At 35.6% G+C, this 24707-nt stretch overlaps 1 protein-coding gene across 2 annotated transcripts in view; it reads right to left on the reverse strand.

The window, feature by feature from the left end:
* Positions 1–24707, reverse strand: part of Fcho2 (FCH domain only 2) — a 131881-nt gene that overhangs the window by 41531 nt on the left and 65643 nt on the right. For both annotated transcript variants that reach the window (XM_029566141.1, XM_008838469.1), the window contains exons 10-17: positions 21806–21878; positions 19125–19149; positions 12229–12286; positions 11621–11796; positions 7195–7206; positions 6808–6832; positions 4632–4674; positions 2993–3081 (exon numbers count right to left, since the gene is read on the reverse strand). In XM_029566141.1, coding sequence (XP_029422001.1) covers positions 2993–3081; positions 4632–4674; positions 6808–6832; positions 7195–7206; positions 11621–11796; positions 12229–12286; positions 19125–19149; positions 21806–21878 — 501 coding nt within the window. The remainder of the gene's footprint in view (positions 1–2992; positions 3082–4631; positions 4675–6807; positions 6833–7194; positions 7207–11620; positions 11797–12228; positions 12287–19124; positions 19150–21805; positions 21879–24707) is intronic.

Here is a 24707-nt window from a genome sequence, read left to right on the forward strand (position 1 = left end):
TATATATGTATGTATACAGTCTGTATACATTCAACATAGTACATGATGTAACTGAAAGTACTTCTGGACCAAACTCTAAGCATCCTTTTAAACATACCAGTTATTGACTGACTGAAGATTCTGAGAGAAAAAGAGGCAATAATTTCACAATCTAGACCTTGCTAAAATGTGGAATGAGTACCTGAGTAGAAGGTTATTAAGATGCGTGAGAAGTGCAGTACATAAAGGTTGGAGCCAAATTGAAGACAAAATATCTATATCATAATTTTGTTGCTGCTTGGTCTTTTTGAGACAGTTTCCATGTAGCCTCAGTAGACCTGGAACTACCTATGTAGTCCAGGATATCATCAATCTCACAGAACTCCACCTGCCTCTGCATCCAGAGTACTGAAATTAAAGGTGTGCACCACCATGCCTGGCCTTATATCATAATTTTATTTAGGGTCAGTTTATAAAACAGAAAAATAACAAAAATGTATAGATCAGCTTGACCAATAATTATATTCTGCTCAAATGAAGACTAAAAACAACCAGTTTATAACAATTATCTAACATTTTGAAGGCCAAATAAATTACTTTTCATATTAAATAATGAAACTTAAAAATATACTGAAATGAAGTGAAAAACCAACACTGATACTATCTCCTAGCTACTAAACTTCAAATGTTGAAAACAACCTCTTTGTACTTAGAGTGACGGTGGTATAGATGAAGTATTCTTTAGACAGGTAATGAGAAGAACTTTTTAAATAGGAAGAGATTATATTACTAAAAGCAGCAAGAAATAATTATATGAAGAAATCTCATATAATTAAAGCTTCTGTAATACCAATTTGAGAATTTTTATTATACAAGATTTTGAGGGGCTAGAGATGGCTCAGTGATTAAGAGCACTGGCTGCTCTTGGAGAGGACCCAGGTTCAATTCCCAGCACCCACATGGTGGCTAACAACCATCCATAATTCAGGGGCTCTAACATCCTCTTCTGACTTCTGCAGGCATAGCACAACATGAGTGCACTTACACACATGCAGGCATATACTCATAAAATAAAAATAATAATAAAAATAAATAAAATTAAAATTAAAAAAAGATTTTGATGAGTAATCAAAAAAGAATGTTAAAAGTTAAAAACTGTTTAGGTCAGGCATATAGTGCATGCCTTTAATCCCTGCAAAAGAAGCAGAAGCAGGCAGATCTCTAAAAGATAAGTCAGGCAGGGTCTACTTAGTGAGTTCTAGGTCAGCTGGGGCTATAGGGAAACACTGTCTCAAAAAAATCCAAATTATAAAAAAAAATAAAAATAAAACTCTTTAGGCCTCTTAACTCTGAACACCAAACACCATTCTGAAATTTTTACTAAACCCACAGACCTCTGCAATTGTTTTTCTGTACAATTACTTTCCTTGTACATTTATAAGGTTAAATATATAAAACTAAATAGTAACAAATACTCATTGATAAAGATCGGATTTTTGCTCTTTTGTAAGTATTAGGTACAGACTGCCCTCTCTTCAACAAGCCAAACAGCGTTAGTGTTAAAGTTTCTTATAATCTCCACTTGTATTTTCTTTTAAAAATATTTACTCTCAGCCAGGCATGGTGGCACACACCTTTAATCCCAGCACTTGGGAGGCAGAGGCAGGCAGATCTCTGTGAGTTCAAGGCCAGCCTGGTCTACACAGTGAGTTCCAGGCCACCTGAGGCTACAGGGAGACCCTGTCTCAAAAAGGCCAAAAAAAAAAAAAAAGTCCAATCTAATCTTAAATACTAATATTAGTTTTATTATTAAAGTAAAATGGTTCATCACGGTTATTTTTTTGTTAATATGCCAGTATGACAGAATAATGACTTTAGAATTAGTAAAATTCTGATTAAATCTTCTCTCCATCATTTCCTAGCTTTGATCATGGAGATGTTACTTATTATCTCTGAGCTTTACTTTCCCATTTGTAAAACAGGGACAGTACAAATGATCTGCTGCAGATGCTAATGTCCAGAAATTAAACAGAATGAATATCTCATAGCAAAATGGTATGTGAAGTCAACAGATTTAAGTTCTACACGCATGAGTCCAGCATTCTTCTCAACCTCAAATACTTTATGGAAAGTCAAATTCCCAGAGAGAAAGTCAACTTAAAGTGATTTTATTTTCTTGTTTTTGAACAAATGGTGGTTTTAATAAACATGCACTTTTTATACTTGCTTTGATTTTTGGACTAATAAAAATATTATATCTTGAAAAGTTCTATTCTTGACAAAATAACCTTTGTCAAAAAGCATTAATTCATCTATTTTATACAGTTTAGAAATGCTAAAGCCTATCGGGAAAACAGTTTGGCAAAAAGTATCAACAAGCAACTCCTGTTATCTACATCTATCTATCTATCTATCTATCTATCTATCTATCTATCTATCTATCTATCATCCATCTATCTATCAACTATCTATCTATCTATCTATCTATCCATCCATCTACCTACCTATCCATCTATCTATCTATCCATCCATCCATCCATCCATCCATCCATCCACCTACCTATCTATCTAACAGTATAACATTTTATACTGTTATCACAACATTTTGAGCTGTTCTTTCCATTAATGTGCATGATGCCAGAATATCAGATGCAGGGGCTGGAGAGATGACTCAGTAGTTAGGAGCACTGGCTGTTCTTGCAGAACACCAAGGTTCAATTCCCAGCACCCACATGGTGGCTAATAACCATTCATAACTCCAATTTCAGGAGAATCCAACACCCTCTTCTGACCTTTGTGGGCAATGAACGACACAGGTGCACTTAACACACATGCAGCCAATATACTTATACACATTAAAAAAAAAGTAGTGAATAATCAATTAGGAAAAAAAGCCAATTACTATATTCCACAGTTAAAAAAAGATTACCCCCATTTATACACACACACACACACACACACACACACACGTACACGTACACACACACAAACACACCCCACGCACACCACTTACCTGATGACGAAGCAGCTAGTGAAGCTGAAGAAGATGAATCAGATGATCCAAACAAGGGGTCCCAACCAAGTAAATCATTGGTCCCTTTCCTAGCATACCATTTAAAAAATAAGGATTTTAACAAGAGAATATTTTATTAGTCTAAAATCTATTCACTCATTTTAATTCCACAAAATTCTAAAAGTTCAATACACAGGATTAAAGAGTTACATACTCTGCTAATGGCTTATATAAAAAATTGATAAACTTAATAAACAGTATTTAAGCAGAATCTATAATAACTTTACATAAAGTTGGCAAGGAAAAGTGGCAAAGATTAATCTCCCTGATCATACCTTGTTAAATATTAACTGTGTATACAGGAAAAGGGATGATTTCAGATTTAAAAATGAAGAGAATAGCAGTCTAAATAAGCTATTCAATATACACAGCTAACAGATTCTAAAATAGTCTGAGCGTCTCTAGTTTCAGACCTAGTACTCAATCTAGAATAAAAAATTATTTAATTCTAACAAGTGAAATTTATAAAAAATTTTATAGTGTTACTATTTATTTTTAAAGATGAAGAAAAAGAGCAAAAGATTTTTAAAAGAACTTTAGATTAGACCGCAGGTCCATTTATGCCAAAAATAATTACAATTACCTAAAATCATGTATCTAATATTTCAACATGCCCTTATGCAAACACACTACACCCTGTACAAGAAAGCTTATCGTATCTGTATAAATTATTTCTAAACATAAAATTTTAAACATTAAGTTATCTTTAAAAAAATAAATAATAAATACTACTATTGTGCTCAATTAGTGCTTCAAAAGTATCAAACAATCTCAAACTACCCACTTTGTTAAGCTTGCTTTTTCACTCATGTGAAAATATTAACTCAGAGGAAGTTGCCGAGACATGAAAAGGGAATCAATCGTGCAACACAGGCTTAACTTCTTGCCTTTTCATCTTAATTAAGATGCTTTATCATGCAGTTCATGAAATATAGTCTATAAAGTCACAATCAAGAGTAAATAAAGAAATGAGAACATTTCCACGAGAATAACTATTTGAAAACTGACATATATGAATTTAAAATAGCATCATTTATTTAGAAGCAGTAAGGTCACCAGGCTCACTGTGGTTAAGTGTTTTTCTTTTTTTAAATCATTGTAAAAAGAACTATTAAGTCAAGGAAATTAAAATATCTAAAAGATTCAACACAAACTTCAGAGTTCATAAAACACTTTACTAGTAAATTCTAGAACAAAAGGACAAAGAGGATACTTAAAATCTAAATATGGTAAAAAGGAAGGACTTAATAACCAGAGCATGGGATTTTCAGGGCAATGAAAATACTCTTTATGATTCTATAATACCAGTTCTTGAACATTTGTCAAAACCCACACAATGCGCAAGACTAAGAGTGAACCCCGTAATCTATGAGTTTTGGATTACTCTGTGTAAAAATGCAAGTACATGAGCTGTTACAAATGTACTAATCTGGTGAGGAATTCTAAGAGGGAAGCTTGGAAAATGTAATAAGGGTAGAGAGTATACAGGCAATCTCTGTACCTTCAACTCAGTTTTGCTCTTAACCTGAAACTGTTCTAAATAATAAAATCTATTAGAAGAAATAAACAGCAAACTTACTCATTGGGTAGAACACATGACTTTGATTTTGTTAACTCCTCATCTAATTAAAAAAAGAAAATATGAAAAATTCATAATCTGAGAAATAAAATACTTTAATTAAAAGAGACTCTATACACATATTCCAATGCTAAGAACAACTTAAGAATTTTGGAACTGAAATACAAACAATTAGGAAGAAAAGGCAAAGCTGAACTTCTGTTGATGCTTGACTTCTTCCATTAGATCTGGGAAAGAATTTCTTAAGTAAATTAAACTGCAATATTCATTAAAATAAAATTACGGTTTAAAAGAAAATATGGACTGTAACTTTAAAAATTAGGAATATGTTTAAAATTTTGTGTATACTTTATGAATTTCAATTGATGAATCATAAAATCAGTTTTCAAGTTCTAAGAGCATTATTAGTGATTATTATTTAATCATCACTAGTACTGAAGGTAGTCATTCTTATTTTGAAAAACTGAAATTTTTTAGCAAACCAGAACAAATATTTTTTGCTATGTTTTGCATTTGTGATATGTCTCATTTTATAAGCAACTGATAAATGGGAATGGCACTGGTAATGCCAAACTCATGCTAGCATATAATCAATTTTCCCTACACCTTAATGTTCTGTATTATGGAGAGTTGATGACTGCAAAGTGATTCAATATGGTCACAGCAGCACATTACAAAGAAGTGCCACACTGTACACAATACTCACAGTACAGCCTTCATTTGACTCAGTTTAAGATGTTTGCTCAGTCTCAAAATGTTTCTTTTACCGTCTTTCATCTTTCTGCATTTTGTCTTCGTCACCATAATCCAACAGCCCATTTAGCATCATTTTCTCTACCATCTCTATCAGTAAGCTACCACCAGCATTTCTTTTTTTATTTTATGTGTATGAGTGTTATGCCTGCATGTATGTGAGTGCACCTGTGCCGTGCAGTGCCCACAGAGGTCAGAAGAAAGCATCAGATCTCCTGGAACTGGAATTACGAATGATTGTTAGCTATCATGTGGGTGCTGGGAATTGAACCTCGGTCATCTGCAAGAGCAATTGGTGCTCTTAACCACTGACCACCTATCTAGCCCCCAGTATTTCTTTTTAATAATAAATCCTAACTTCTATTTTGGTATTTACTAATTTAATAGGTGTTCTAAATTGTGTTAAAATTTTATCAAGATTGATTTTTGTTAACCATTCTAGTTACAAAACTACACAGTCATTGAGCTGTTTCAACTGGTTCCCATTAAGTCTGATTTTTACTGTATAATTCTGCAAAAGGTGTTAATATCCTGAAATTTTTTGTATTATAGTTACTAACCATAAAATTGAAACTAATTATGATATCACTTTTTAAAAAATTCATTAAAGCTAAAGATTACTATTTTATAAAACATCTCAACACGCTTTTTACAGAGCTGAGGTTCAAACTCAGGGCCTTGTACATGCTAGGTTCATGTAGCAACTGAGCTATAACCCCAGCCCAGACTATTTTAACATTTTTTTAACCTGTATGAGTATTTTGCCTACATATATGTAAGTGCACTACCCACAGAGATCAGAAGAGGGAGTAATATCCTAAAACTGAAGTTATCAATGGTTGTTAGCCACCATGTGGTGCTGGGAACCAAACCCAAGTCCACTTCAAAAACAGCCAGTGGCCTTAACCACTGAGTCATTTCCCCAGACCCAATTTTAATTTTTCTTTTTCTTTCTTCCTTTTTTTTTGGTGGATATATGTATTGCCTGCATGTAGGTAGGTGTACCCTTGTTGTGAAATGCCCATGGAGGTCAGAAGAGAGTGTCAGATCCCCTGGAATTGGAGTTACAGACAGTTGTTAGCTGCTATGTGGGTGCTGGGAATCAAACTCAGGTCCTTTGCAAGAATAGTCATTGCTCTTAACCACTGAGCCATCTCTCTATCCCCCATTTTAACATTCTTAAATAGAAGTTACTTTGGCTTTGAGTTCTGAAAAAATTTGAAGCCCAGTATCAACACTTATCCTTTACTACTACAGAAACTAATACAAGCAATTAATTTTCTATTTATAAAATAAGTATCCTGGTGAATCATTAAGACTGGTAGTATGAAAAGACTTTCTTAACTATAAAAAGCTAAAAGACTAACAGGCTGCAGATAAATTTTTACAGACATAAAACAACCAATTCAAATTTCAAACTTACTAGATGAATTCCGATTCATCTGCACCTAAAACAGAAATGCAAACACTAAGCATTAATAAACAATTTAACTTCGTATTGAAATATTTGGCAAAAGGTTAATACTGAGAACTTAGTTTAACATATTTACATAAAATACATAGAAAAAAAATTTAGTAGTTATACAAGTACCTCTAAATATAAGCATAATAATTTTCATAGTGTAATATTTCTGAATTTAGAATATAAAATACATGTACCTAATAAAATCGTCTTAAAATATTAAAATAGTATCTACAGCAAAATACTGCAACTTAAAAATCTGAATTTAACATAAAATTCTGAAAATCAATGTTCCAAAATTAATTTCTTTCAAAGTCAACAGGTAAAATATAAAATCTTGGCACTTACTGGACTGTGTCTCTAGCAGTACATGGAAAAAAAAAAGAGAAATGGTGTTCAGTATGGTGTTTAAATTATGTTTTCCTGCTCTCATAATTTGTCTCTTCCTTTCTAAATCCCACCTAAACATACACATCTTAAAACACACTGTTAGGGAGAAAAAACTGTGTTAACCAAACTGGGCAATAAGATATGCTCAAAGATAGCCTCTTATCAAATCTGATATTTACTATTAAAAATTTTTTAAAGATTTATTTACTTTATATTTATGTGTGTGTCTGAGTGTATGTAAGTGATCACATGTGTGTGAGTGCCCATAAAGCCCAGAAGAAGGCGTTGGAAGCCCTAGAACTGGAGTTACAGATGTGGGTGCTAGGAACTGAACTCAGGTCTTCTGCAAGAGTGGTCAGTACTCTTAACCACTGAGCCCATTTCTCCAGCTGTAAAATTTTTCTTGATTATATACTTTCTGAGTATGAAATTAATACATTTTTATTAAAAAAAACAAAAAAACTGAGGTGAGACACAAAAAAACTTTAAAATACCTATGATCTCACTACTGAGAAAGTGATTTGTGACATACAGCATTCTTCTAAGCTTTTATTTACATACACTTTTTAAATTTTTATTATTTTTATTTTATGTGTATGTATGTGTTGCCTGCATGTACGTAAGTGCACTCATGTTGTGCAATGCCCACAGAGGTCAGAAGAGGGTGCTGGATCCCCTGGGACTGGAGTTACAGACAGTTGTTAGCTGTCATATGGGTGCTGGGATTCGAACCCGGGTCTTCTGCAAGAACGAGTGAGTGTTCTTAAGCGCTGAGCCATCTCTCCAGCCCCTATTTACAAACATTTTTAAAATTAGTTACACTATTATACAATAAAATTTTTCAACGATTTGTATTTCTTTGCTTCATATACACACTAACATTCTTTTATAACCACCTATTAGTCAATGTTAAAACAATAAAACCTCACTTTAGAAATTTTCTGAGGTTGAAGGAGTAACTCAGTGGTAGAGAGCATCTGCCCTGTAAGCACAATGCCCTTCCTTGATTTGACACCAGTACTGGGGGGGGGGGGTTGATGGGGGTGAAAAGAAGTTCTCGAATTAAATTCTGAAGTGCTTGTCTGGGAGAAAAACACTTTTCAACCCCAAAACAAATACATTTAAAATACATCATTAGAATGGGATGTGGTGGTGCATCCCTTTATTCCTAGCACTGAAGAAGCAGAGGCAGGTGGAACTCTTGAGTTTGAGGCCAGCCTGGCCTAGATAGTGAGTTTTAGGTCAGTTAGGGTTACATGACAAGACCCTATCTTAAAAATAAATAAATAAATCTGGGCATGTTGGCACATGCCTTTAATCCCAGCGCTAAGAAGGCAGAAGCATGTAGATTTCTTTTTGAGGCTAGCCTGGTTCATATCACAAGTTCCAGGCCATCGAAGACTACATTTTGAGACTGTCTCAAAAATGAAAGAACAAAAACAACTCACCAAAAATATAAACACATACACACACACACACACATATGTAACTAGGTAATATAAATGGTACTTCTTTAAAAAAAAGATTTTAAATCAGTTATATGCATATACACATCATTCTAGCCATGATTTTTCCTCATAGTGTAATATTTCTGAATTTAAGAATATGACATTATTTCATACAAAAGGGACTGCTGTATACCATCATCTTATTAAAAGGACCTGGAATTTAAAAGGATTTGGTGCTAGGAGCCACATATGAGGAAGAACATATGTCGTTTGTTTTTCTGAGTCTGTGTTACCTCACTTAGTATAAGAGTTTCTAGATCCATCCATTCACCTGCAAATTTCATTATTTCATCTTTCTTAAATAACTACCATCATCATGACTTCAGCTGAGCCTGATCACTACACGTAGTCATAACTGGGCTTTTTGATGGTTGTGCTCATTCATTAAAGGAGTGACAAGCAGGGTCACTGGATCCTCACCTGTGTATCCAGCCACTCTTCCCAGCCTTGGAAGACAAAAGAAAAATGAGGAAGAACCCAATAGAGGAATGCTTTTGGAAGCCCTTGTCAAGAAACTCCAATGGACTCTCATATGAATATTTGAAAATTGCCCTTTTCTGACTTTTGTCTAGTTCCCTGTCTAGAACTTGTAATGCTAATTACTATTGCCTTTACTTTTCCTTCACATCTCCTACTCATGATTCAAGGACTTTCTTTTCCCCTTAGAGACAAGAGTTATGAAATTTGGGAGTCTAAGATACACCCACTGACGGGGTATTCCAATTGCCTCACCATGCGTTCCTGTTCAGCATGGAAGAAGCCAGAGCGGTCTGCGTCCTGATTCCCTACTGGTGATTTGGGCAGCCCCTTCAGAGGATGGCGTGATAAGAATAGGACGTAGGAATTGGCTAGGCAGTTAGAGTAAAAAGACTCCAAAGAAGGCCGGGCGTGGTGGTGCATGCCTTTAATCCCAGCTCTCGGGAGGCAGAGACAGGCGGATCTCTGTGAATTCAAGGCCAGCCTGGTCCACATAGTGAGTTCCAGGACAGCTGGGGCTACAGGGAGACCCTGTCTCAAAAAGACCAAAAAAAAAAAAAAAGACCCCAAAGAAATGTACCCAGTTTCTGGCTAAAAGTCAAAATGTCCTTGGGCCTGTTAGCAACATACTCTGTTTCAAAGGCCAAAAATTTCAAAAGTATTTGGGAGCTTGTATCTAATCCTTAAAAGATTTTAGGGTTACCTCTTCAGAGGGGGGAATGCTGGAGGGGAAGGAGTGGGCATGGATTTGATCAAAACACCTTATATGCATGTATGAAATTCTCAATAAAGTTTTTGTAAACGTTTAAAAAAGTGAATATGACATTAGCAAATTTTTATTTTAGTAGTTTAATTAGTAGTAATTTTTATTAATATTGTATACATATGATATGTATGTGGATACGCAGGCACCCACACAGCTAGAAACCAAAAGACAACTTTTGCAAGTTGGTTCTCTCCTTTCACCTTAGAATCCAAGAACTGAACTCAAACGGTCAGGCTGGAGAGACAAGTGTTCTTAACTGTTGAGACACCTCACAGGCTATAGTAGTATTTTATTTCTCCCTCAAACGCAAATGTTATAGTGACAGACAAGAAAAGAAAACTGCAAAGAAGGGCCAGTAGTGTAGCTCCACGGTAGACTGCTTGCACTGCCTGAGCACTCACAAGGCAACTACTTGCAAGTCTGAGCACTCAAACCATCTGTAACTCCAGTTCAAGGGGGTAAAAAAGCAAAGACCAAGTTAACCTTTAAGGTCATTTTCAAGACATTTCTTTATACACATGTTTCAAAACATGGAGTAAAAACTTTAATATTAGATGAAAAAAGATTAACACCGTCAGTTCACAAAGTTCTGCCTGAGATACACTGTTTATCAAGTACAACAAATAGTAGAAAGCATGCATTTTCTACATTTTCACTTTTTTTTTTTTTTTTGGTCTTTTTGAGACAGGGTCCCCCTGTAGCTCCAGCTGTCCCACATCAACAAGTTTGTTTATATAAAAACTATAAACAATATTTTCTCAACCAATGTACTTTACTGCTCAATGTTTTGTTTACTGACTGATTTCTTATATTCTTTTTTTTAATATTATTTTTATTTTATGTGTATGAGTGTTTTGCCTGCATGTATGTAAGTATACCACATGTGTGCAGTGCCCATGAGGCCAGAAGAGGGTGTCAGATCCCTTGTAACTGGAGTTACAGACAGTTGTTAGCTAACACGTGGGTGATGGGAACTGAACTCCAGTCCTCTGCAAGAGTAGCCAGAGCTCTTAACTGCTGAGCCATCTCTCCAGCCCTCATATATATTTTTTTACATTCTTATAATTAACCATAGGCCAGCCAGGTGGCTCAGCAGGTAAAAGAACTTGTCACAATAAGCCTCATAACCTGAATTTGATCCCTAGAAACTATGTAACGTAGAAAGAGACAGCCTACTCCACAAAGTGGGCCTGACCTCCACATACATGCTGTGGCACACACACACTCTTCTACACACATAAGCACACAATTATATTGTGCCACTATGTATATATATATATATATATATATTTTTTTTTTTAATTAGGGCTCAAGAAATGGCTCAGCGGCTCAGCAGTTAAGAGCACTGGCTGTTCTTATGGAGGACCCAAGTTTGGTTCCCAGCACCCATATGGTGGGTAGCAACTGTCTGTAACTCCCCAAGGGACCTAATAACCTCTTCTAACACCTCAGGCATGTGTTGCACTTACATACATGCAGGCAAAACACTCATACATATAAAATAAAAATTAAAAAATTAAAAGAAAATTTAATTAAACAGTTGTAAGGAAATGAGGTAAGCAAATAAAAGCAAATATATACTATATGTATACTTCTATATACAGTACAAATGAACTAATGTTCAAATACTTACAGATATTGCTGGGGACAATGTTATATTCCCTATAGATACTTTTAATTCATCCAAAGAAGCCATTGTGTAATGCAAGTTATTTGGATGCATGGGCTTGATTTCTATCCGGTACTTCTTTGGTTCTTCATCTTCAGAGTCAGAGTCACTAGATGAGTAGAAATGATTTTCTTTGGTATGTGAGTATCAGTTAAAGAATTTAGCTTCCAAATTATCTTAATGCATAGTTTTCCACACATTTACAAAAAGGAAAAAAGCTTTTTAAGAGTGAGATATATAGCCGGGCATGGTGGCGCACGCCTTTGATCCCAGCACTCAGGAGGCAGAAGCAGGTGGATCTCTGTGAGTTTGAGACCAGCCTGGTCTACAGAGTGAGTTCCAGGCCAACTAGAGCTACTGAGAGACCCTGTCTCAAAAAGACCAAAAAAAAAAAAAAAAAGTGAGATACATGACTGGAATAAAATTACTAAAATTACTAGCTTTCATTAACAAATATGTAAAATAAAATTAACATTTTTAATTAAAAATCAGAAGACACTTTAAGCAATACATCATTTTTATAACTATATATCAAGCAATCCTCTAAGAATACCCTTATCACAAGAGGATATCATTCTGATTTGCTTCTGGCTTAATACTATACCCTTCTTCATCCACATCAGGAATATTCTAGGGAAAAAAATAAAAAAGAATTGCTATAATGACAATTCCAATATACAAAGAGGTAAAGATTAACCAAATATTACAGTCCAAAATATTACTGAGGGCTAGAGAGATGACACAGCAGCTAAGAGCACTGGTTGCTCTTATAGAGGACGTGGGCTCAGTTTCTAGCATCCATAAGGTGGCTAACAGCAGTCTGAAACTCAAGTTTCAAGGGAACTGACCCTCTTCTGGCCTCCACAGGCAATGCAAGACATGGGTACACTTACTACATGCTGGCAAAATACTCATACACATAAATTTTTTTAATTTTTAATTGTCAAGGTGAAAACCAATTCAGAGTGCTCGAAATCTACAATTTCTTACAAATCAGGTAAAATAAGTGCTTTTTTTCAAAAAGTACAGTCAATACTACAAGAAGCGGCATGGAAATGCATGCCTCTTTAATAAAGACTGGGTGAACCAATGCATCTTGACAGTGCAATGAATCTAGAACAGTTCATCAGTATTTGCAAACATCTCAAGAATCATCATCATGTGCATCCCAAGACAGGGAGCCTTGATAAAAACAAACAAAGAAACAAAAAAAAACCTCTGGCAGCTAAATCTGCCTATAGACCCAAGTACCAATTTATATAAGAGAGAAAAATAAAACAATACACTAAGGGAATACAGTCAGCAAAATCCAGACTAAAGAAACAAAACAAACCTCTGGGAGGAAGAAAGTTAAGGTTGCGGGGGGGAGACAGACTAGACATCTCAATAAATTAAAATTAATTGTAGTGAAACTGACAGGAGATAATGATAAAGCTATATACAAGCTAAAAAGCTGTTTTCAAAAAGGCTGTTTTTGAACCAGTCTCCTGTAGAGCATAAAGTATAGTCAAAATATATACATAACTATCTGAAGGCACTAAAGAGCAACCCAGAGCAATCACCAAAAAGTCTGAAACTCAAAGTGATTCACCCCAAAATATAAAAATTGAAAGCAAATATTTATACTCCCAAGCTTACTGTATTATTTCTAATAGCCAAGACATGGAATCAATCAAGGTGCCCACAAAACAGGTGAATGGATAAAGAAAATGCAATATAAACACAAGTGGAATAGAACTTTAGCCACAAAAGAAAAAACAATGACATCATTTGCAGCTACATGGTTTATAAAGCAGGTGGTAATTATGTTAAGTGAACTCAATCAGGCACAGAAACACAAGTATTTCATGTTTTAACTTATGTGTAGGAGCTAAAGAAATGATAAATACTTGAGATGCTGAATATATTAATCTGATCTGATCACTGCATACATATACTAAAAATATCATACTACATCTCATAAGTACGATTATTGTGTCAATTAAAACAAAAATGTATTTCAAAAAATTTTACTGGTAATGAAAAAAACAATTATTTACTGCTAAAATTAATTAAATTAAAGACAAATTGGTGGAAGAGACAAAAATACTTGACCCAACCATATGATACTTTTAAGAAAGTCAATTAAAATATGAATAGGTTAAAAGAAAAAGGATGAAAAAAATATATCACATGAACATTAGTAATAAGAAAAACCAAAGGGGCTATCTAATATTAAAGTAAATTTCACAAAGAAAATTACTAATAATAGAGAGTCATTTTAGCGGTAAGTAACTCTATATGAAAACTTGTACATGATTGTTCACAAAAAAATTTCTTTCTTTTTCTTTTCTTTTGGTGTTTTGAGACAGGGTCTCACTATGTAGTCCTGGCTGGCCTAGAACTCACTACTTAGACTAGGCTGACTTCAAACTCATAGATTTGCCTGCCTCTGCTTCCTGAGTGCTGGGATTAAAGGCCTACATGATCATGCCTGGCCACAGAAAGCTTGTTTCTGACAACACAAAATTAGTAATAATGAAAATATCCTACAGGGGATGAACCGTTAAAACTTTGATACATCTTTGAAATACTACTCAGAAACAAAAAAAATAGAAATCTTTTCTATTGGAGGGGGGGATGAATACATCTCCAGATAACTGTGCAGAGTGAATACAAGTCAATCTCAAAAGGTTACTATGTAACTCCATTTACATAATTCTCAGAGTAACAGAATTACAGAAACAGGTAAAGGATTAGTGACAGCTAGATGTAAAAAGTGGAGAAGAAAAGTCACATTAAAAAGGTAACTAGTGCAGAAGCTTTGTGGTAATAGAATGAATGCTCTGCTTTGACTGAAGTAGTGTCTATATGCTACTGTAATACTGTGCAACACTTTTACAATATACCACCAACAGAAGAAAGGGTGATGTGTGTACAGTATTACTTTATACTAACTTTGCAACCTCCTATACATCTTAATCAATTCCAAATAAAGGTGTAAAAGGCGGGAGGGCATGGGGCTAGAGAGATAGCTGAGTGGTTAAGAGCATCTACCACTCTTCCAAAGGACCCAAGTTCAATTCTCAGGACCCACATGAGGGTGGGGATGGGGCACTCAGTAGCAGCTATTAACTCCAGTTCCAGGGGCCGACACCCTCTTCTGACCTCTGCAGGAACCAGCACACATATGGTATACACTGACAAAATTAAATTAAATTAAATTAAAAATAAAATAAAAGACAGTTACTCAAGTGTACTAGTTTTTCAGTGCTAGAATTATTCACAGAACTCTAGGTGCAATAAAAACTTAGAGATTACACTATTTTTATTCATTCAATCATTGGTTTCTATATTGGGACTCCCATCAGTGGAATAAAACAGTAGGTCAATAGAAACATGAAGAAGAAGAGACAGACAATTTTAGTGGATTTTTTGTTTTGTTTTGCTTTGAGACAAGGTCTTCTGTAGCCCTAGCTGGCCTAGAACTTGCTATGTAGACTCGGGTGGCTCAATCTTACAGAGCTCTCCCTACCTCTGACTCCTGAGTTCTGGGATTAAAGGCGTGCACGACTGTGCTCAGTTTGGAACAGATAATTTTAATCATCAATTTTAAGTACAGCTGTGATGGTGATGGTTTCCAGAAATTACACTATAAGCAGCTGTGCAAGGTGCACACCTGTAATCCCATCACTCAGGAAGCTGAAGCAGGGAAATTGAGTTCACGGTGCAGACTAGGCTACACAGTAAGTTCAAGGACAGATTCAAATACATTGTGAGACCCTGCTTCAATCAATCACTGTACATATACTGTGAAAGAGCTACAGAGTCAGTAGAACATTTCATCATCCCTGCCGGGAACAGAAAAAAATGTATACATCTTATATCCCTTGATCAATCTTAATCTTTAAAAGATGTAGCACCTTGGGGCTGGAGAGATGGTTCAGAGGTTAAGAGCATTTGCTGGCTGCTCTTGCAAGAGGACCCACGTTCAGTCTCCAGTGCCCATATGAGGCTTACAACTCTGTAACTCTATTTCAAAGGGACTCTATGCCTTCTTCTTCTAATCTCTGCAGGCATTTACATCCATGTAGACAAAACACTCATTCATATAAAATAAAATCAATCAAAAAATTTTTTAAAGAAGATGTAGCACCTCATACTCATTTTTTAAAAAGTTTTAACTTTTTGAGCCGGGCGTGGTGGAGCATGCCTTTAATCCCAGCACTGGGGAGGCAGAGACAGGCGGGTCTCTGTGAGTTCAAGGCCAGCCTGGACTACATAGTGAGTTCCAGGACAGCCGGGGGTACAAGGAGACCCTGTTTCAAAAAGACCAAAAAAAAAAAGTTTTAACTTTTGGGTGTATTTTTATTTCATGTGTCTAAGTGTATTGTCTGCATGTAAGTGCAACAAATGTGTGCGGTGCCCAGAGAGGCAAAAAGAGGGCAATGGGATGCCCTGGAATTGGAATTATGGGTGGTTGTTAGCTACCATGCGGGTGCTAGGAACTGAATTGATAGAAGCCAATGCTCTTAACCACTGAGCCATCTCTCTAGCCCCCCAAATTCATTTTTTAAATTATATATATTCAAAAAGGAATAGAAATGAATGGTATTTTCCGTACAAAATAGCCTATTGATATTTTTTAAGATAACAAGATAAAGTCACGAGTAGTTCATATGTAAACAATGATAAATGGCTATAAATAAAAGGAAACAATAAAGATTAAATATCTTTTTCCCTGCTGATCACCACTATAATCATTCTGCCCAAAGTGACCACAATTAACTGTTTTGTAGATCATTCTTTTAAAAAAGAAGGTAACACTTCTACCTCCATAACCATGTTTTATTTATTTTAAAAGACCACCCTTTGTTTAAATCAGTTCTTTCCATATTGGCACACACAGATTAACCTAATTCTCTGTTACATCCTACTATATAAATAATTCACTTTACCAGTTATCATTCTGATGAATATCTGGGTGCTCCAGTTTTTGATAATGTTTTCTTAACATAAAATTGAAAAAAATGTTCTCCTCCATCTGCCCCAACCAAAAGGATGTGTATATACAACTACAGAGATAGAAGTTTTATGAACAGTCATAACAGTAAATTCTGAGCAGAGAGCTAGTGTTAAAAACAATGTGTATTTTTTTTTTTTTTTTGAGACAGGGTCTCCCTGTAGCCCCAGCTGACCTGGAACTCACTATGCAGACCAGCTGGGCCTTGAACTCACAGAGATCCACCTGCCTCTGCCTCCTGAGTGCTGCGACTAAAGGCATGTGCAACCACGCCCGGCTAAAGAAGAATGTATATTTTTTATTTGGGGAAATAGTGCCAAATTATCCAGAAAACAAACTGTACCAATTTATAACACTACATACCACAGAATGAGTATACCTGCATTTTTGCCAATATAATGAGACTGTTCTGTATAGGTTTCATTTTGTATTAGTGCTAAATAGTAGTCATTGTGGTTATTTATCATTTGTATTTCTTTTGATGAAAACTGTTTCTATCTTTCTATCTTATGTACTCTTCTTACTAGGTACTTGCTTAATTATTTGTGTAAAAATTTTAGAAATGAGAGTAACCAGCCTTTTGCTACAAATATCTTGTCAATGCACTCTGCCAATGTGGTGATACAAAACCCTTTATGGTGCATTTCTAACTACAGATTTTTCATTTCTATACAGTCAAATCTACCAATCTCTTCTTACATGGTATTAGAGTATCATAAGCTCTTTAGCTCTTTCCTAACTTCTGATAATTACCATATAAAATCTAAAATTGAATAATAATGATCATTATAGACTGGTATCAATTAGCTGAATTAAAAATATTTAAGTACATATAATATACCTGCAATATTAAGTGATCCATTTAAAGTTTTGCAGCCATCAAATAAATATACGCTAGAACTAAGTAATTCCAAAATAAAACACATGATAGGAACTACAGTAGATGTAAAAACACAAATGCTGACTTCATTTGTCAGTTAACCCAGGGATAAAACAGGTATATGGTAAGGTAAACGTAACTCCAAAACCAATCTGATGATTTTTAACTCCAACACTTACGATAACTTTATTTCTTAATTTTCATATAGAAATTTTAAAGATTTGTTATTTTCATTTATGAGCATGTGTGTATGCCTACATAAGTTTATGTGTACTACATGCATTCAGGAGCCCATGCAGGCCAGAAGGCATCAAATCCTCTGGAACTGGAGTTACGAGCAGTTGTGAGCTGCCGATATGGATGCTGGGAACAGAATTTGGGTCCTCTGCAAGAGTATTACATGGTCTTAACCACTGAGTCATCTCTTCAGCTCCAATTTTCATATAAACTTATTAACAAATGGTAACTTTCTTACTTGAAAGCTGAAATATCAAACAAAAATACTAGCTTAAGTTAATTACATAAAACAATGCTTCACAAAATATTTTTACTTCTTATTTTGGTACATTACATCATAAAAGATCAAAATGTTTAGGAGTCAAAAGAAAGCAACACTTATGTAAGCAAGAACAATAAGCAAGAGTATTAAAACTCTTATACTTAACCAGTGTCTAATAAACATTTTGAAAAGTGTGTCTGTCTACAGAATTTGGCAAATCTACTCTTGCACTACACCCTTTATACACAAAACCACATTTAACCAAAAAATATAAATAAACCTTAAAAACAACACTAACAGCACAGAAAGAATTCTGCCCATAGCTATTGCTGCTATAATTTCTAATATGATAATTTCTTAAGTGAAAACCATATGTATGAAAAGATAAGCTGTCTTTAAATAGCACTAGGACTAAATTTAGTAAAAGCACATTTTTAAAAAAATATTTTTATTATTTTTATTGTATGTGTATGAGTGTACAGCCTGCGTATACGTGAGTTCACCCGTGTTGTGCAGTGCCACGGAGGTCAGAAGAGGGTTTTCGGATTCCCTTGGAACTGGAGTTAAGGACGGTTCATAGCTGCCATATGGGTGCTGAGAATCGAACCCGGGTCCTCTGCAAGAGCAGTCAGTGCTCTTAACCGCTGAGCTACCTCTCCAGCCCCGTAAAAGCACATTTTTAAAGAATGCAGATTTTAAAAACAATTCTCATTTCCTAAAAACAACCTTACTGACAAAGCACACAAATCTAATTTTAAAAGTAAAATGTTCATTTCTCGAAGTGAGAAATAGGAAAGCACACGATGTAAAACCAAAACTGCATCGTTAAAAAATAATTTTAATGGAGCTGAACATGGTGGCACATGCCTTTAATCCCAGCACTTAGGAGGGCAGAGGCAGAGGTAAATGGATCTCTGTGAGTTCAAGGTCAGGCTGGTCTACATAGTAAGTTCCAGGCCAGCTGGGACAATAAATAATAATTTTAATGGTGAATTTACAACATGGTTACTATTATAACTCAAGTATGATAGCTTTTTTTCTAATGAAAGTAGCTAATTTAAATTGTCTGTAACTAAGTTTTACTTACAAGTGAATCTGCATCAGGGCATTCCCTGTTTAAAAAAACAACAACACAGTGTCAGTAACATTCAATTATTAGAATTATCTGCTAATTGTATCATATCTAGGATACCTACCTTGGTATTTAAATGGCTTATTATTTAAGCTCTATAAAAATATTTATAGGAATTAAATCATGAACATTAAAATATGCCAATTTATTTTAAAATTCACAAGTAGACATTCTTATGCCCAGGATATCTGACAAAACATAATGTACTTCTTGCCGGGTGTAGTGGCGCACACCTTTAGTCCTAGTACTCGGGAGGCAGAGGCAGGTGGATCTCTGTGAGTTCAAGGCCAGCTGGGGATACAGGGAGACTCTGTCTCAAAAAAACCAAAAAAAAAAAAAAAATCATTAATCATCAGTGAAGCTGTTGGCTCTCTAAGGCTTTCTAGTAGCTTTTCCATTTCAAAAATGTATTTGGGGGATGAGTGCAGCACAGGTGTGGAGGTCAGAAGACAACCTGCAGGGTCAGTTTTCTTCTACCATGTGGATCCTCGGGGCTGATCTCAGGTTGTCAGGCCTGGCAAGTGTCTTTAGTCACTGAGCTATCTCATCAGCTCCTCTAGTAGCTTTCTATTTAAATAGGTTTAAACAAAACAAAACAAAACTTTCTTGCCAGGTATGGTGGTACAGCAAGACTTTAGACCCAGCACTACCTAGCACTTGGGAGGCAGAGGCAGGCGAATCTCTGTAAGTCTGTAAGAGTGAGGCCAATTGGTCTACATAGTACATTCCAGGCCTAGTGGGTCTACAGGGAGACCCTGCCTCAAACAAACAAACAAACAAACAAACAAAAAAACTGCAAAATTTAAACCACACTAGACCTAGGCATACTTTGAGGAAACGTTACAAAAAAGGTGGTGCTGGGAGAAGGATTCTAATATTCTGGACACTGATTATACTGGAAATTATTAATCATGAAAACAAGTCTCAAGAGCATGACACATTAAAAAAAACCACAACAACAACAACAACAAAACACTAAACTTGGCCAGACGTGGTGGTGCATGCCTTTAGTCCCAGCAATCAGGAGGGAGAGGTAGGCAGATCTCTGTGAGATCAAGGTCAGCCTGGTCTACATAGTGAGTTCCAAGCCAGCTGGGGCTACAGAGAGACCCTGTCTCAAAATACACACACAAATACACACCCCAACAACAACAACTAACTTAACTCAGTAAGTGAACAGTGGGAAACAGTACCACTAAGAGAGGAGATGAAGATTTCCTACCTCCAAATCAACTATTTAAACTTCAATGTGTAATTCTAGTATTATGAAAAGAAAGAAATTAGATTCCATCTCAGCAAAATACTCCCTTCACAGATCTTCAAGAAAGACATTTGCTGAAGAGAGGGTAACCATAGTTACAAATCACTTTGCAATTGGCTTAATTTTTAAATCAAATACCACCTGGGTGGGAAGGAGAACAGACAGGTATTAAGAACAGCTTAAAAACTTCAGAACTCAGCTAACAGGCATATAACTAGGTAAAAGGCAAGAACACCCAAGCACAGATTACACCTTTATAATAAAAATGAGTGCCCATCAAAATATTAATCTCATGAGTTATACTGATTATGCTTGTAGTAATTTAAAAGTAATTTTCAGAAAATCTTACTAAGCCAAGAAATCACTCAAAACTTTAATATCTCTTTAGTCTAAACAGACTAATTATGGAAAGAAAGATTCCTTTATTTTATCTCTGACTAATCACAGTTTCTCAGCCATTAGCTTGTATTGGGAATCACATAGGCTGCTTAAAACAAAAGAGAACAAAAATAATGCTGAGCCCTCATGCCCAGAGAATCTGATTTAACTGATCTAACATGAATCTGAGGTAGCACACATGTCCTCATTTTAATATTCCAAGTACATATACTGTATAGCCAAGGTAGAAAATTTTATGTAGCTAATACAAGCCTGATTTCTTACATATTTCTTTTTTTAAACATATTTCTTATATACTCTTTATATACTAATTTAATTTTTGTAAAGTAAATCAGACTTATCAGTAGACCAAATACTCCATCTAAAAACAAAGTACTATAAAACAAACTGTATAATATATTAGCCCTTTCCCATTTAACACTTTCCATTGATGTAGATGTATTTAGCTATATATATCACATAATGTGTGATAATTGTCTAGAGGCATTTCATCAAATAGTTGATCAGAGGTTTTCCCTTATGTAATATTGGTATATTTTTTAATTTTTCTCTATATTTCTGTTAAATTTCTAAAACTATATATCATTTTATAAAAAATAATGTATGTTTTCAAATTTTAAAGTAATTAATAAAAAAAGTTAATACTGTGAACTAAAACCAGAGAAAAATGGTAAATCCAGTAATTCTGAAAGTTTTTTTTTTTTTTCCAGTTTGGATATATACTTTGAATAGTATCAAAAAGTTTCAAAATTAGCCAGGCGTGGTGGCGCACACCTTTAATCCCAGCACTGGGAGGCAGAGGCAGGCGGACCTCTGTGAGTTCAAGGCCAGCCTGGTCTCCATAGCAAATCCAGGCCAGCTGGGGCTACAGGGAGACCCTGTCTCAAGCAGACCAAAAAAGAGTTTCAAAATTTAAAACAATTCTTAATCACTTATAAAGAACAAAAAGATTTTGGGCAATATTTAAAATACTTACACAGATTCTGCATCCTTTTCTTTTTTAATTATTCCTGGCAAAGCAAAGGTTTTTCTTTTCCTTGGTTTTATACCTTTAAGATAAATGTACATTGTTACAGAAACGTAACTGTTCTTGGAAAGTACATAAAACAAAAATACTCAATTGTTTCATAATTGTTGATGCAAACTGTCATTGAAAGAAAGAAAAGCATCTGGAGGAATGGTGTACATCTATAATCCTAGCACTCAGGAAGCTGAGGCAGGAGGACTGTGAGTTTGTGAATAGGCTGGGATACATGGCAAAACTCTCCCCCCCCCCAAAAAAAACCAATGAATGAACAAAGAACAAGATAAAAGTATTAATCACTAAAGTCTGCAAAGTAAGTCCACAGTCTGTTGAGATTTTTATGTTAATATATGGTTTATTATTCATGAAAAGATTATAGAGCATTCATCTAATAAAATTCTCTTTTCTTCTGGTAAATATTCCCTATGTAACCTCAGGTAAAATAAGCATATGGAGATAGTAACTAACTCAAAAAATGTACATCACTCATTATATCAGATTTTTTATAAATGTAAGTCATGTTCCTTGGCTAGACCATTACAAAATATAAATGTGGTGCACACGTCCTCACCACCTGTTGTGGTTTTGTTTGCAAAGGTCTTCAATGTCTAGCATAATAGATGCTTGATGGATTCTATTTGCTTTTGTATTTAATCTGTTGAAAAGAGTTGTTTTATCTGATGTAAATGCATAACTGAAGGAGGGAAAAATGAAAAGATCCACAGGAAGTATGATATGAAAAATGTGGAATATAGCATTTTTGTATCCCTGTGCTACTTTTACAAAATGTTATGAACAGATTCAACCATAACTGAGCAGAAAAATTGTCTTTGTTCTTTGCAATATGTCAGTTCATTTTCTTATAGGGTGAGCCATTTTAAAGGTCAGTGGTGCTAGTCACTGTTTAAAGAATTCAACACTTAGTGGGGTGTGGTTGTATACATCTTTAAGTGGGGGTGGTGGGGTGGGTGGAGGTGGACCTCTGTGAGTACGAGGCTGGTCTGGTCTATATAGTGAGTTCAAAGCAGCAGTGAGACACTGTCTCAAAAAAACCACCAAAGCAAAACCAAGCCAAAACAACAACAAAAGAATCCACCACTTAAACTTTATTAGCTGCTTACTCTTTAAGAAGTAAGCAGTATGGACTAGAGAAATGATTCAGCAGTTAAGAGCATGTACTGCCCTTCCAGAGGACCTGTGTTTTCCCAGCTATCATATCAGGTGGCTAACAACCACCTCTAACTCCAGCTCCAAGGGGAGTGTCTTTAGGCACTTGCACTCATGTGCACATACCCATACACAGACACACACAAATACATGTAATTTTTTTAAAATCTTAAAAAAAAAAAAAAAGTAAACAATGAGACCTGGATCACCTAAGAACCCCTCACTTCACTAATGAGAAAACACAAGGGTTTTGCTCAATAGATGTGTGTGTGTGTGTGTGTGTGTGTGTGTGTGTGTGTGGTGTGCATATGCGCGTGCATGTGAAGGTGTGCATTCACATGTGTAGAGGCCAGAGGTTGATGTTGGATATAGGTCTTTTCACTGAACCTGGAGCTCACCAATTAGGCTAGATTGGCTGGCCAGCAAGGCACAGGGATCCTCCTACCTCTGCCTCTCCAGCACAGAGCATTTACATGGGTATTAGAGATCAAACTTGAGTCCTCAAGTGTACACAGAAAGCACTTTACAGACTGAGCTACGTTCTCACCCCAGGTTTTGCCTTTTTTGGGGGTGGTGAGATAGGGTCTCCCTGTAACTCCAGCTGGCCTGGATCACTATGTAGACCAGGCTGGCCTTGAACTCACAGAGATCTGCCTGTGTCTGCGGCCCCACCCCCACCCCCAGCACTGGGACTAAAGGCATGCACCACCATGCCCGGCTGCAAGTTTTGCTTTTCTTATCTCAGAATAAAAAAAAAAATTTAAAAACCTAACTGTGTCAGGGGGCTCAGCAGTTAAGAACACTGATTATTCTTTGTAGAAGATCCAGGTTCAAATCCCAGCACCCACATGGTAGCTAACAACTGTCTGAAACTCCAGTTCCAGGAAATCTGATGGCCTCTTCTGTCCTCCACAGGCATTGCACGACATGGGTGCACTTATATACATGCAGGCAATATACTCATACACATAAAATAAATTTTTTTAAAAAAATAAATAAATAAAAATCCAGTGTCAGACAAAGTTTAGGCTGTAAATGATGCAGCTGTATAGCATATTATAATATTTTAAAAACCAATTCTTGAGGGCTGGAAAGATGACTCAGCAGTTAAGAACACTTGACTACTCTTGCAGAGGACCCTAGTTCAGTTCCCAGCACCCACATGGCAGCTAACAACCATCTGTAACTCCAGTTCCAGGAGATCCAACATCCTCTTCTGATCTCTGTGAGCATTGCACGACACAGGTGCACTTACATACATTCAGGCACAACAGTCATATGCATAAAATAAAAATAATGAATAAAAAATTTTTTTAAAAACACCAACTATCAGAGTTGGGCATGGTGGCACACACCTTTAAGCCCAGCACTCAGGAGGCAGAGGTAGGTGGATCTCTGCGTTTTTAAGGCCAGCCTGGTCTACATAGTGAGTTCCAAGACAGCTGGGGCTACAGGGAGACTCTGTCTCAAAAACAAAGATGAACAAACCCACAAAAAACAGAAAACAAAAACCACTATCTTTTTTTTTTTCAATCAAAGTACAGGTACTTTTTATTATCCACACTTTACTATAAAAACTTTAAATAACAATAATTTTTACTTCTCAAATGGCTAGTGAAATATAACAAGCAGGGGGCTTGGGGCTATTGATAACCAACAATAAAACTTTTAGAGCATAGCAAATTAT

The sequence above is a fragment of the Nannospalax galili genome, unplaced genomic scaffold (assembly GCF_000622305.1).
Source record: "Nannospalax galili isolate Female #2095 unplaced genomic scaffold, S.galili_v1.0 scaffold898, whole genome shotgun sequence".
Lineage (NCBI taxonomy): Eukaryota > Metazoa > Chordata > Mammalia > Rodentia > Spalacidae > Nannospalax > Nannospalax galili.